Source organism: Camarhynchus parvulus, chromosome Z, assembly GCF_901933205.1.
Source record: "Camarhynchus parvulus chromosome Z, STF_HiC, whole genome shotgun sequence".
Classification (NCBI taxonomy): domain Eukaryota; kingdom Metazoa; phylum Chordata; class Aves; order Passeriformes; family Thraupidae; genus Camarhynchus; species Camarhynchus parvulus.
In genome coordinates, this window is record NC_044601.1 from 68,716,796 (window position 1) to 68,732,045 (window position 15,250).

At 46.7% G+C, this 15,250-nt stretch overlaps 1 protein-coding gene across 4 annotated transcripts in view; it reads left to right on the forward strand.

The window, feature by feature from the left end:
* Nucleotides 1-15,250, forward strand: part of CTIF (cap binding complex dependent translation initiation factor) — a 147,112-nt gene that overhangs the window by 19,338 nt on the left and 112,524 nt on the right. For all 4 annotated transcript variants that reach the window (XM_030968553.1, XM_030968550.1, XM_030968551.1 and 1 more), the window contains exons 2-3: nucleotides 7,163-7,375; nucleotides 10,441-10,524. In XM_030968553.1, the coding sequence (XP_030824413.1) occupies nucleotides 7,196-7,375; nucleotides 10,441-10,524 (264 nt within the window). In that variant the 5' untranslated portion in view covers nucleotides 7,163-7,195. The remainder of the gene's footprint in view (nucleotides 1-7,162; nucleotides 7,376-10,440; nucleotides 10,525-15,250) is intronic.

The following is a 15,250-nucleotide window of genomic DNA, read 5'->3' on the forward strand; positions in this document are numbered from 1 at the left end:
TGGCATCGTGGCTCATCCCTTGGGGTGCCAGAAGGGCTGGGCAAAAAAACAGGTGTTAGTTGCCTGAGGATTGCAGCCTGCCAGGTGAATGGCAGGAGGGCACACACAGGTGCATGGTGCACATGTGCAAGCTCATCTGGCAGGAGAACATCCTTGGTTCGTGTCTTCCAGCATGATCCCTGCAGGCATCACGTCCTGCCCAGCTGCCAGAGTGATGCTGTGCACTCTCCAAGGAGAAACAGTGCAGCTCTGAAGAGAAGAGCATGTGTGAAATGCTCTTTCCTCAGATATTCATAATAGTTGTTCAATATCTTTACCTGGCAACATTTTCCTTGTAAGGGTAAAAAATAACAAGGGTAACATGTAATGTGGGCTCTCGTTCCATTAGCTTATAGTAGAAGCAGAGGAACATGGAAATCTGTTGTCTGGTTTAAGTCACAGTTTATAGCATGAACCAGTGTAAAATAGGTTATAAAACTCAGGCTGTTCACAATTCAGAGGTTGGTGGTTGGAGGCTTTTTAGGGCCTGTTTCAGATTTTATATCTAGAAATGCTGGTGCAATTGCATGTATTGAATTTGTATCAAAATCTGTGTGTTCCTTGCTGTTGTTGCTGCAGCCAGTGATGCCCCAGCAGTCTCCTTGCCCTGACATCCCCTGTAGTGGAGCATCCCATCACACGGTGAGCCCATAATGACCTACCTCCTCTCACTTGATGTTCAGACAGTACTTTTCTTAGTTATGTGCTGTTTTTTCCTTTCCTTTTTTGATAATATCTATCACAAGCCAAAGGTAATGTCTTCCCCCAGGCAAGGAAGCCCATCTGGTGGAAAACCACTCCAACCTCATGCACAGATTTGACACACTAAAAGATTTTATGTTTCTAAAGGTGATGTGGCTTTGGTTTTGTTTAAAGAGAGGAAAAGGAAAAAGATTCACTTTCCAACCACAAAGAGTTGCTTATTGCAGGAAAGCAAGCTACATAATAAATTGTTGTCTGGGTGAGAATGAGGATTTCTGGCTTTCTGGTTACTCCTCTCCCTTTCTTGTGGGATCAAGCTGGCTGTTTTGGGTTGGGTTCTGCGGCACTTGTCTGTCCCTCTCTTTTTTCCCTCCATTTATTTCTGTGTTTGTTTTGATGGCTCTGTTTCAATGCACCGTGGTGTTTGCCTGCTGTGTTCTGTGCCAGACTCGTGAGTGGCACTACAATGTGACAGCTGGTGGGCTCCTGTCCTGTCACTGGGGCTTTTCTGCATCACCAGGTACCAGAAAGCAAACCTGAGACTGGAGGGATGATGAAATACATTAAATGCTCGGCCAGCTGTGGATACATCAGTATCTGAAAAGCCCAAGGCTGGCTCCAGCAGTAAACACTCATGTGGTTTTCAAAGGTGTTTACATTTTAATTAGAAAAGGGTCAGATCTGGGGTATAATAATTTACATTTCTGTGCTTGTTGTTTTGATGTCTGGAAAGGTAGTGGTTTTGGAGCAGCAAATCCAAGAAAGACACATGATGCTTTGTGAAGATGCAGCAGTACCTGGGAACAGAGAGTCATGGTTCATCTCTTTTGCTTTTATTTTCCATAGTAACTGTTCCTGCGGGTGGCTGGGTATGAGAGCTGCCTGCCAGCAATAAAGATAAACTGCTCGTCTCGTTCTCTGAGATGCTCTCACCGCTTGAGAAAGACGCATTGCTAATTACTTGTTGTTGGAAAAGGGCTGGATGAGGAGAGGCAAAATATTGCTGTAGAAGAGGTTCATTAAAAGGAGATGCTGGAAATCAAGCCCTGCTGATGGGGAGGAGTTCCAGCCCCAAACACAGACAGTCAAAGGTCCTCATGCCTGTGCTGCTGTCAGAGCATGAGCTGGTGGGTGGTTGTTTGCAGAGTCAAGACACACAGAGGGTTTCACCTGACCCAGAGGTGCTGATAAGAAGCAGATAAGAAGTAGAAGGGCTGTCCTGCACCATCTGCTCTTTCCTGGTCTGTATAGTCAAAGCATCTCCCTTGTCTGGGGCTCCAGGGACTTCCTCTTTCTGTGTGTGCTTCAGCAGCCGCTTTGGGAAGCCTGGCTTGGAGTCTCAGTGAGCAGGAAGAATAAGTGACGAAGGTGATGATGGAGAGTTTGACCATGAGCTGTTCCATCCTGCCCAGCCCCAGAGAGGCACGGAGCAGAAGATGTCACCTCAGCCTGGATACCCACCCCCACCTGCACAGGGTGATGTCCAACATGGCTGTAGGGGCAGAGATGGGAGAACAGTGGGATGGGTTTTGGAGCCTGCACAAGAGATGTGAAAGCTGTCATTGGTTGTTCATGAGAGAGGATGTGATGTCTGGGCCTGGGCTGGGGCCTTTCTCTCCCTGGGGATCAGTTTGGTTTGGTTTTACCATCATCCCATTCGGGCACAGACAGATGGGCTGCTGAGCTGTTCCTCAGTTTGTGTCCCAGGTGTCTCAGAGCAGAAGGGACCTGCTGGATCACAGTCTGTTATAAATACTCAAAGGAGAGCTAACGCGAGAGGGATGCTGGATGTCCTATCAAAGAACATTCTAGGAGCAGGTGGCTGCATTGGTACGTGAAGAATTTGCACTGCAGCTGCCTTTTATAGGAAGCATCTCTTGTTCCTAGAAAACTCTGGGATGATAAATCCAATGTGGCAGGACAAAGGCTTTCAGGGATGTCAGGATATCTCTGTAGCCTGTCATAGCCTGTCTCTGCAGCAGCTGGCCTGTGATGACGTTTCTGAGAAATAAATATTCTGTGCACAAAGGATGCTCTGCATTCCTCCTCTCTTCAGTTTGGAGTCATGGAGGAATGGAGGATTGGCCTGGGATTTTCTTAGTGTTTAACCAAAGGATAAGTAAGGAAGACACATGAGTTTTCAATTAAATACCATCAGTCAGTCAGTCAAGCCTAAACAGCTGAGGCCATGTTGTGGGAAAGATGGGCTCAGCACTTGTCCTTTGTTGGGCTTTGGTGGTGGTTACACCTTTCAATAATTGGATTTCAGTTCAGGTGAGAGGAAGCCCAATGCATGAAGTAGTTCTGCCTGAACTCTGTATTTTAGAGATTTTTCCCAATGACCTTACCTAGGTGTTGGCATTGGGTATTAGCTCCTGGCTGTGTAGTTGTCAAGAAAATCTGCTTACAACTTTCACCATTTTAGTTGTGTGTGACAGTATGGTATTCCTGTTTCTCTTGCCTTTGGAAGCCACAACCTTCAAAGAAACTCATCATATGTGCAAAAGCATTTTAAGCTCTTAGCATCCATCCCGTGGAAGCAAAACACAGGGAAAAGCAATATCTTTATTTTCTTTCCTTTGCTGATGCTCAGTCACATTGGACTTTGCATAGGAGCAGGGTGTGCTGTTGTTGTCCTAGTAGCAGGGTTTGTCTGGATGAATTGGAGCAAGAAGTGGCTTGCTCTTGGGCCACCCGAGCCTCCTACAGCTCTAGGCTGGTGCAGAGGGGCTGGAAAGCTGGGAAGTCCCTGGGGATGCTGAGGCACCTCCAGTGCTGGGGACAGCTCTGGGCCCTCAGGACAAGAGAGACCCTGAGGGGCTGGAGCGTGTCCAGGGCAGGGAACGGAGCTGGGGAAGGGGCTGGAGCCCCAGGAGAGGCTGAGGGAGCTGGGAAGGGGCTGAGCCTGGAGCAAAGGAGGCTCAGGGGGGACCCTGTGGCTCTACACAGCTCCTGACAGGAGGGGACACCGGGGGGGTCGGGCTGTGCTCCCAGGGAACAGGGACAGGAGCAGAGGGAACAGCCTCAGGCTGGGCCAGGGCAGGCTCAGGGTGGATATTGGGGAAAATCCCTCCATGGAAAAGCTTGTCCAGAGCTTCTGGCAGAGTTTCCCAGGGCTGCTATGGCGTCCCTGTCCCTGTAGGGATTTAAAAGCCATGTGGATGTGGCGCTTGGGGAGATGGGTCAGCGGTGGCCTTGGCAGTGCCAGGGGAATGGACTTGATGGTCTTGGAGGGTTTTCCAATCTAAACGATTTAATGATTCAGTGATTGTGTAAAAATTGTTTTAGGAAGATCTCTTTATGGTTGCAGTTTTGGTGTAATGTTGCTGTGCCAGCATGTTTTTACCCAGAAGCTTGTTTTGGGGGCTGGAGTCCCTTGGCATGGCTGGGACTCAGGTAGGTCTCATCCCAGGGGACAATCTGTGGGAAGTTGCCCTGCTGTTCTGTCTTGGCACTGCCAGGCTGCTGCAGTCCAGACTTTGGAGAGCTTCTGGCATGGAGGGGAATGGCTGGAGCCTCCTCTCTGGGGGAGGACGTGCATGTGAGGCCCTCTCACCCATCCTCCAGTGACCCAGTAGAAATGCATCACTGTCCTGCTTGTCTGTGGTCTTCACATTACGGACTTGGCACTCCTTAAATCGTTTTGGTTGCAAGTTCCACTCTCCTGTTGCCTCCCAACCCAAAGTGGGTTTGTTCTCCATTACTGTTCTTCACCTATCAAACTCACCACTTGTTTCCACAAGTTCAGCAAACCTGGAGCACCTTTGGGAGAAAGTGAATGAGCCTACAAGTGTCATAAAAATGCTTGTTCTTATTATTTGGTGATGAAGGGTAAAACTGTATAATTGCTAAAAAAAACTGTATAATCTTGCTAGAGCAAGAACCCCATTTAGATCACCCTTAATAACAGCTATTAATAATAATTATACATTACAGTAATGCTGATAATTACTAAGTTATAATAAGCAGTTTGCACATCTATTGACTTTTTCTGCTGATGATTCCTTCTTTTATGGTCACAGTAACGAGCACAACATGGGCTTTGTAAAACCATAGGGTTTTACAAGGATTTAAGTTGGAATAAATCTTCAAGGTCCTCTAGTTCTACCCCCTTGCCATGGGCAGGGACATATTCCACTGCACCAGGGTGCTCCAAGTCTCATCCAACCTGGCCTTGAACACTTCCAGAGATAGGAAAGTTTTGGAAGGTAATTTTCAGAGCCCCAAAACTTACAAACTTTGTGCTTTGATGAAGTAGAGTGGAGAGGAGGAAGAAGTGGGGAAAAAAAAGCAAATTTGAGATTGATCTCTGTTTGTTGTGATTAAGGAATGTACCTGGTGTCTGGGAATCCTTTGTGGTAGGTGCTGAGCCAGCACAGGGCCAAGGGATCACTGCTTCATCAAGAGCTCTCACCAACATTTGTTTGCCCAGTGTGGGAAGATAGTAAATGCTTTGATGCTCAGGTGTGGGTTTTTCTTTGAAAACCTTTTTTGTATGTGTTTTGTGGGTGAGGTGAGGTGAGAAACTAGCTCCAGGCACAGATCACCAGGAAGAGCAGGAGTTTTCTTCCTGTTGAGTGATGGTTTCCTTTTGAGAGGGGTGAAGCTACCACAAGATGAGTTTGTTTTAGAGTTTCCCACTAGAGATCCACAAATATCTCAGATATGTGGTTTGTGTTGCCTCAAATAGACAAAAAAACCTTTGGGCTTGGGTAATGTGTGGCCCAGTGAGATGGAGGATAACTCTGACCCTGCTCACTGCATCCTGAGGGATGCCACCTGTATCATTTGTCCCCTGCCTCATGCCATCTCTCCATGCCATCACACCCCTCCAGGACTCATGGGAGCCTCCTATTCTCCCAACTCTTCCTTTAGCACTTCCTGTTTGATAATTGGTGCTTTCCTTTTTGTAATTGGCACTAATTAGTGAGAAGGGGAGAAGCATGCCCTCCTCCAGGGCTCCACACTCTCTGGGGCTCCTTCTTTTTTTCTTTCTTCACTTTCTTCTTTTTTCTTTGTCCTTTTTAATATGGCATATGATTTTTGTTCAGGAGCTAATGTGTGATATTGGTCTACATAATGAGCCTTTTTGACAGTCTGGGCACATTTGGGAATAATTCCTTGAGCAGATGAAATCCTTAGGCCAGAACTGCTCATTCTCGGCAGTTTCCAAATGATGCCACAATTGTTCAGAAGTGACAGAGGAGAAAATAGTTCAGGAGCTGGAAACTACACGAGCTGGGAGCAGATTTTTTTTCCCTCCCCTTCCCTTCTAGATGGCATGTGACTCACTCTGGATTTGCTTAGTGATTTTATACTTGTCTCAAAGCAGACTGTAACTACCCATTCCTGTTGAAGGAGAGGGTGAGGGATGAAGTTGTTGTGTCCTGCAGTGTGCTGGCAGCTCCCATGTCTTCTCCCTCCCAGCTGCAGGAAGGGAGGAATATGAGGTTTACCACAAGACACTGGGCCACAGCCTATTTCTTTCCAAACATAGAATTTTTAAATATCCTGAGCTGGAAGGGACCCACCAGGATCACCCAGTCCAGCTCCTGCCCTGCACAGACCCCCAGCAATCCCACCCTGTGCATCCCTGGCAGCGCTGTCCAAAGGCTCCTGGAGCTCTGGCAGCCTCGGGGCTGTGCCCATCCCTGGGGAGCCTGGGCAGTGCCAGCACCCTCTGGGGAAGAGCCTTTCCCTGATATCCAAACTGTCCCTCCCTGGCACAGCTCCAGCCATTCCCTGGGTCCTGTCCCTGTCAGAGAGAGCAAAGCCCAGTGCTATGCCCAGCCCAGGAGCTGGTGATTTCCTTTCTTTACAGTGTCACTGTCATTGAGCCCTGGAGAAGTAGTAAGGAGAAGAGAATTATAAATCCTCTACGTCTCCTATAGAGGCAATTTTTTGCAGTGAGAGGTTTTAAAAGTGAATTCTGTTGTGATCTCTCTCTCACCTCCTCACTGGACCGTTTACACTCGCATCATTAGCTCAACATTATTTACTGCCACTGCCCTAGAGAAGCTTTTCAGTTATCATCCTCTTCCTCAACCATGTCCATTACCCCCAGCTTCTCACCCATATCCAGAACAACTAGTGCTTTGGATTTATTAAATCAAGCATTTTAGTGTCACATTTTTTTCTCCTGTGCATATGTCTGGAGATTTTCAGTAATTTGGGTTTTAAGCAGGAGGCCAGGAAATATGTCTGTTGTCCTTAAACGCAGGAATATTACAGAAATGGAACGTTTTTTGCATGCCTGGAAGCCCTAAAAGCAACCACCTAGGATTATTAGAAATTGTATTGGAAATGCAGACATACAGCAAAAAACATCCTGCGCGTGGCAACCGATAGGCTTTGTCTGCTGAGGTTTTTTACAATTACTGGGAAATAATTCCTCGCCGTCTTTTCTGTCCCGCTTCCTCAGGCTGCCTGTGTTCCTGGTGTGTCCCCTGAAGGGATGGAGAGCTCCTCAGTGGCGTCGGCCTCCTCGGAGGCTGGGAGCAGCCGCTCCCAGGAGATCGAGGAGCTGGAGCGCTTCATCGACAGCTACGTCCTGGAGTACCAGGTCCAGGGGCTGCTCACCGACAAGACCGAGGGCGACGGCGAGAGCGAGAAAACGCAGTCCCACGTCTCACAGGTGGGTGAAAGGGACCCCCTCCCACTCACCGTGGGGTGGGAGAGGGGCTGGGGGCTCACAGAGTGTGTTCTCAGCTGAAGTAGCTTTTTCAGGGTTTGGATGTGAAGCAGAGTGTGATAAAACGCTGGGTTTGGAGCAGCTCGCTTGTTTGGGGGTGTGTTTGAGGTGTCCAAGCTGCTGGTAGCAGTCTTCTGATGCTGGGTTTGGTTTTTTATGGTCTCAAGGTGCATTGAAACACACTGAAAGTGTTCCAGGCCAGGTTGGGTAGGGCTTGGAGCAACTTGGCACAGTGGAAGGTGTCTCTGCCCATGGCAGGGGGTGGAATGAGATGGGGTTTAAGGTCCCTTCCAAGCTGAACCATTCCATGATTCTACATATGAAGGATCCCATCTTTATCTGGTATCAGCAGTGTTTTATCTGATCCATCTGAACTCTGCAGGTTTGCTGGAGCTGAGGATCTGACCCAGAGCTCTAGACCTGTTTTATATCATCTCAATGTAAAGAAATGACCAAACAAAGGAACCTTGTTAGGAATAGATTTTGGTGAAGAGGTCTTTTACAGTTTGAGGATCAAAGCCCTTACAAATGGGAGAAAATATATTTAAAAATCTATTGATTTTATTAACCCAAGGCTGGAAGGTGTCTGTGTTTGAAGTGACGGTTTGGAGGGGCTTCAGGTCAAACAGGCAAGTTCTGCTTATTAATGTGTCAAGCTCAAAAGTGGTATTGAATTAGAAATAAAATAATAGACAAAGTTTTGTAACCTCTTCCAGCCTGTCCACTGCTCTGCCAATAAGCCCAGACTCTCTCTGCATCTTAAGGACAAAAATTTCTAATTCTCATGGCATACCATGTACGTTTTTTGCATTAAGATCCTTGATTGCAACCACAAAATCCATCTTCCAGTTGTGGAAATGGCATTTTAGCTTTCTTTCCTGGCTTGGCCTGGAAGAAAGGAGCTGCTGGGTTTTTAATGTCAGTTCTGGGAGTGTTCTCTTTCAAGATGGCTGGGTTTTATTTTAAAGGAAAAATTCGTAATAATGAAAGATCTGAACATTAAACCTTTTAATTAAACCAGTTATAGAGGCAACTCAAATGAAGCAGCTAAATGAGGTTGTACCCCAGACCATTGATGCAGAAGTTTAATTAGGATTTATTGTGGAACTCCATCAAAATACATTTGTATTTCTAGGGCTGTATATTGGACAAAAAATGAAGATGGGCTTTTACATTAGGTCACTTGCATTTATAAAGCCATGTCTTAATGGATGCACTAAGAAGGAATTATCTCATGTCTCACAAAGGTTTTTTTCATTTTTCCACCTATAAAAAATAATCTGGAATTTCTATTTCTGATTTTCTCTTCCTGATCAGTTCTTAGCAAAGCAAGGAATAAACAGGCACAAATCCTGCAGCTGACTGGAGTAACCCTGGTGGAAGCCAGCCTGATGGAAGGTGGCACGTTCCCTCATTAATGAAAGCTAGAGGGAGAAAGATGGATTTAAGGGAAAGGCACTCAGCTGAGACCAAGGAAATTGTTTTTAACTGCAAGGCTCTGCCAGAAACTAAATCTTTAATGCTGGGCAAGTTACTTAATCTCTCTGCAGTTTGTTTCCTTATGGCTGTGATGTTTTCCCTGTCTGAGAGTGGATAAATCCATTCAGCCATGTGTGTGTGTTGCTTGGATGGTACCACGTTCCTAGACAACTGCTCTCCTTGCTGGGGGAAGGAAATAAAGGCACATCCTCCTCACTCAGCTCCCTGAGAAGCTGAATCCATTGCCACTTCAGAGAATCCAAAATGTGGATGTGTCCATGATGGGGATGTCCCCAACCTTGCTCCCACCAGGAAAAAAGAGGAAAATCAGAGGGAAGAGGTGATTTTATTTTTCTGTGGAGATAATGAGTGAGCTTGTACCTTGGGAGACCTTCCAGGCATGTGGTTGCACTCAAAATTGTTGAAACAGATAGGGATACATCTGGTAAATAAAAGGATCTGAAGAGTGATGGCATCATGGGCCTGCCCAGGGGCTCAGCAGAAGTGACAAGAGAGTGATGGGCAGCTCTTTAATGAGGGGAGACTGAAATCCCCCCATCTGTGAGCTAGGACGGCCTCTCTGATGAAGGCAGGGATCATGAGCAGTTGTAGTGAAGACTCCTTTTTGTGGCCTCATCCATACCTGTCAGGGAGCTCTCAGGTGGTTGTTTGTATGGAAATGTCTTTTCATTTTCTTGCCACATCATCCTTGGTGATGGTACTAAGCCTTGAGTGTCTCTGGAGCAGCCAAGTGCTTCCAGCAGAAGATCTCAGAAGTGGGGCTGGTCAGTCTCCACTTTGTTGAAGGAGTGACAAAATGACTTTAGAATTAAACAGCATCTTTGATGTTTGTCTAGTGAAAATTGGTTTTGTGGTTGGTTTTTTTTTTCACCCATATGATGCAGCCCTACATTTCTTTAGGAGAAAAAAAATAAGGCAACAAATGATATCAAATTCAATTATTTTTGTGGAGGCACCTTGCTGCCCAACCTTGGGGCAAGCTGGCATAAGAGTCTGTTAATCCCCTATGGCCGCATATGGCAATGGCCAAATCTATAGGTTCCATACTCATTTTCTGGTTTGTTTAAAATGAAAACACAGGGTGTTGGCTGCCCAGGGCATGTATCTGTCCTTGAAGCAAATAGAGTTGGGAACGAGGGTTGGAAAAAGCAAAAATTTTCCAACTTTCCGTGGAAATGAGTGATAATTCACCCTAGTGTGTATCACACACCTGGGGTTCCAAGCACTGTCAGAGTCAGAAAGTTGGTGTTGGGGCTGGATTTTATTGCAAAGCACCATATCAAATGCTTTCCTACAGTTGTTCCTGCTTCTTCCCTGTACCCACTGTCAGCGGATGGAGCATTTCCAAGCCAAAGCCTTTGGGATCATCCTCAAAAAGGAGGGGGTGCCACACGTGTGCAGCGATGCCCGCGGCCGGACGGTGTTTTCTGTGCACTGTGGACTGACGCAGCAGTTTTGCCCAGCCCAGCTATTATTTTACACAATCCCTTTTTTTATCCCTTTTGCAGTGGACGGCGGATTGTAGCGAGCAGCTTGATGGCAGCTGTTCCCCATCCCGAGGGAAGGGCTCGTCGTCTCACGAACATAACCAGGTAGGGTTTGTGTTTAGTTCCTCCTTCCCAGAGCTTTGCCTTTATTTCTTGCACTGCCTCGCCTGGGAAGGGCTGCCAGCTGTCCCTCTCCTGTGGAAGGGGAGATGTGTCCCTCTGCTTGGCATCTGAAAGCTCATTCCTGCCCAAACCATGGGACGTGGGCAACATCCTGGTGTGCAGATGGATGCTTTCATCAGGAGCTTAAAGGGGAAAATATAAGGAGTGTCTCATTTATTCCAGGAGACTTTCTTATTGTCACCTGTGTGAGGAAGCTGTTAGGAGCATCAGAGATGACTTGGAAGGATGAGATGTGGCTGGAATAAGGGATCTTTATGTAGCTGGGCTTCTCTGTTGTGTGCTGCAGCACAGGGATGGTGTTACAGGAAGAGCATTACACAGCTGAGAGGGTGAGCTAGCAGAAGAAGCAAAGTTGCACGTGCTGAGAGCCTGTGTTGGTCGTGCAGTGACAGGAGCCAGGTGTGAGTCAGTTTTGGTGCTTGGACATGGTGTGAACACGAGTAAGGAGTGTTTACCTGGCACTGCTGGAGGTGGCTGTCCCTCCTCATGTGAGTACCCCCATGGAAGAGAGTTGGGTTGGGTAGGGGCTTGTGTTTGATCATTCTCATCTGATTGACAAGATGCTGTGTCACCATGAGACCATCAGCTCTGTGAGAGCAGCACTTGCTTGAGGAGATGTGAAATTTAGGCATCAGAGGGAAGAGGAAACAGCATTTCTAATTGCTGTGGCTGATGGATGTCCCACCCAGAGAAGTGGCTTCAGGTTGGTGGCTTTTATTCTCTTGCTCTGCTTGATGTCCTCCGGATGCAGTCTTGTGCATGGATCCTTGAGGGGGAATTTGGGAGCCCTTTGCAGGGTGTAAAAGAGGCTGTGCCAGTCTGAGCGGGGCAGGTTGCAGTTCTCATTTTGGGCACAGCTTCCTCTCATGGAGCCATGCTGGAAGTTCTTGGCTGAGGGATGGGGGCTTAGTCATCCCATCCCTGCCATGGCCCTGGGATGCTGGTAGCTCCTCTGCTAACACCTACACCCAACAAAGGCAGGCTTTTGTTTTGTAGAAGGGCGTGTGCTGAACAGAGGCACTGCTTTGGATGAGCTCCTGAAGGTGCCAGATGGAATTGTGGATTTAATTTATTACAGCTGTGATCTACTTCAAAATATTCAGCAGCAAAACCTCATCGGGCTCCTCCCAGCGCTGAAGACAGCTGTTGGATGTTCAGCTGGGAGGCTGGCTGTTTCCATCAGGCTTCCCTTGGTGGATCAGGGCCTTTCCGTAGGGAAGAAGGTCCCTGGCCCTTCTCCCAAGGGCTCTGCTGTTGTGCCAGTGGCTGGTGGAGACCACAGGAGGATGCAGGAGTCATGCATGGGTGTTACTTTCCTGACAACCTCCATCTGCCTATGGTGCTATGCACTCTTTTGTTTCAGCTTACATGTTTTTGGGGTTTTTTTTTTGTTTTCTTGCTGTTTTTTCCCTGGGAATTAAATGTGTTTGATCTCCTCCTACAGGGAGCTCCTTTCCTACACACAAACACCATTCACTGATGCCCAAGCTGCTTACCCTGTGTTTGGGCTCTCTCCCAGCCTGCAGCAGAGCTAGTAATTATCTCTCTCCATGTTTGGCTTCCTTTAACTGTGAGTAACAAATTTTCCTTGGCACCAAAGAGGAGTTGCAAGCTATTGTTCCTCTGTCCAGGCAAGCATTTCTCTCACTGTCACTGATATATGAGTTAAACGCTGCTGGTGAGGACCAAGTGCAGTTTCTTACCATTCCTGGCTGTTTTCACAAAAAAAATCTTTCAATATTAAAAAAAAAAGTCATTACTATGATGCTTGTCGTGAATTAAAAATTTCAATCACCTTTCAAACCTGCTAAGGAAGAAGCCAGCTAATTATTTCCCAGGGGAGGAAGGGGTTGCGTTTTGGGGGTGGGTTTTTTTGCTTTTTTTTTTTTTTTTTAGTTTTTATTTTTATTTTTATTTTGTTTTGTTTTGTTTTGTTTTTTGTTGGTTTTTTTGGGTTGTGGTTTTTTTTTGTGATGGGGTTTTTTTGTTGCGGTTTTTTATGTATTTGAGGGACTTGGGCAGGAAATGGAATTCCTAATTTTCCTATTGTGTTTCCAGCTGAGATCTCTGCATTGCCAGTTGTACTTGAAAAATACTTGGATGTGAGATTTCTGCTGGCTTCAGCTAATGTGAAAATGTGGGTTATGTATCAGTGACCATGGTATGCCTCACGTGGCCATCAGAAAGGGCATTTAAATGGAAATCTAGGTTAGTCCTGGAAATATATTCAGCATGTGGTTCATTTTCTGTGAAGACAGAGTAGTCCAATCTTGCTTTTTCAGAAGTAATTGGCTTCCTAAAGGTTATGGGGAAACCTAGAGAGAAGATGACTTTCCCATGCCTGAAAAATCCCTCTATGCATCCCTGAGTACTTGATGCCTTTGAAATTCTGGGCTATATGATCCAGCAAGGTAAAGAAAAATAAATGAAAGATTTTAATTTTTTTTTTTACTCTGTGTGTGTGTTATGCATTTTTATATAGTGTGTGTGTATATAAGCATCTACTGGTTGTTGTACAAGTGAGGGGGTTAGAGCAATTTCTAAATAAAATACAATGTAAGGGTAAAAATGAAGAGGTTTTACCCTTCATTTTAAAGTGGTTTTGCCTTTGTTAAAAATGAAGGTAAAAACAGTCCAGGATATTCCTAAATTGCTGGTTTCTGATGTTGTTGGGTGTCTCTGGAAAAGAGCACCCAGACTTGTCCTGCTCTTGCACTACTTGGTGAGACCTGTATTAGCAGCTGTGTGAGACTTGGAGTCAGTCCCCACAGGCTGGCAGAAAGGCATCCCATACAAAGCAGTGGCTTAAAACCAGAGAAAATTCCCCCTGAAACCTCCTGGTCTTTCCAGTTCTGTGGGAGGGTGGCTGTGAGAAGATGGTCTGCTCATGGGGGAATCTCCTGAGATACATTTTGTGAACTCATGTGCTGAGAAAATCCTGGTCTCACAATTACATTCAGCTCATCTGTAATTCTTGTTTCCTGCTGGGATCTCTCTGTTTGCTGCATGGTGTGGCCATGTTCCACTAAACCCCTGAAAGTTTGCCAGGTGTCACCACGTGTGAGCCTCTAGGGTAAAGACCAGGTACTCAAAATATTATTTGAGCACCTTACTGCCTCTATAAATGAAGAAGGTTTAGATAATGGAATAATTTTAAACTCTTTTATGTTTGGATTTTTTTTTCTTCCCCAAAAAGAGCCAGTGGGAAGTTTTTATATAATACTTTATTTGCATTCCCCTTGTGAGGCTGTGGCAAGTAGGAAGCTCTTTGATATATTTCTGAGAGCAATTCATTAAGTAAAAAAATCTGGTATGGTGCATATTGAGGGATCCAGCAAAGCTCTTGGTACATGAAAGGCCTGGCAGGAGCTGCATCCCAGGCTCCCCTTATGTAAAAGGCATTAACAAAAACCAGAACAACTCTGCGGGTTTGTGCCATTTCTCCAGGCAGTGGGAGATGGAGAGCTGAAAATCCTCCTTCCTGGCCAAGTCCCACCCTTCCCCCATGGTGGCTGGCTGTCACCCATCAGCACCAAGGAAAAACCTGTGTTGTTGGCAGGAAACAGGACTTGCTTTCATCCCACTGCTTGTGTCCACGTCCCACCAGGTGCAGCAGGAGCTTGGTACAGGGTTTGGGCCCTCAGAGGCTTCTGCAGTTGATGGTTGTGTTGCTGATCTACTGAGCAGTGAAGGAGCAGGCAGGCTGTGTAGATCACACCTTGTAGACCCCACGCCTTGCTTGTAGCGCCCTTGTCTTGTCCTCCCTGAGGAGCTGGTGGTGAAGGAGATGACTCTGCCCTCCGGTTAAACCAGCAGAAACAGCAGCACATGGGGGCAGGGTGGGGTGGTGGGTTTGCACTCTTGGGCCTTGGCTGGAAATCAGACTACCTGGAGTAAAGAGCATCCCTAATTGTGCCAGCGTAAGAGTCCTGACAAGGGCCTGGAGGGATAAGGGGGAATGGCTTCCCACTGGGAAGGACAGGGTTAGATGGGATATTGGGAAGGAATTGCTGGCTGTGAGGATGGGCAGGCCCTGGCACTGGGTGCCCAGAGGAGCTGCTCCCTGGAAGCATCCAAGGCCAGACTGGACAGGGCTTGGAACAGCCTCATCTAGCGGAAGGTGTCCCTGTCCATGGCAGGGGATGGAATGAGATGAGCTTTAAGGTCTTGCTATTCCATGTCCATGTCCTGCAGTCATGGCTGGAAAAGCTGCCATGTTGCCAAAGCAAAGGCAGTAGGGGGTATGGGCAATGTGTGAAGGCTGTCTCTTGGGTAACAGCAGATTGCAGTGCACAGAGGAGCTCAGTTTTAATGGAGAATGGAAAAATCAAATTATCTATGCAGATTTCTGCTTTCATAGTTCCAGAAAATTTTCTTTTGCAGGCATCAGTGCTGCTTAACTGGTGGATGCTGCAGAAGCAGGTGGGAAGGGATCATGGTCTTGGACAGGGGACATGTCACTGGGTCCAGATTAACTGAAGTTAGCAGTGAAATTGTCCTGCTGGCTTAAGTCTGGTGACATCAGCAGGCAGCATGTAATGCCCCGAATTCTTGGCTGACCAGATAGGGCTGGAGAGACAGTGGATTGGCAGGGTCTCCTGACTAAATTTGTAATTCATTTTCCCTGTGCTGGTGGATGGCCTGTGTC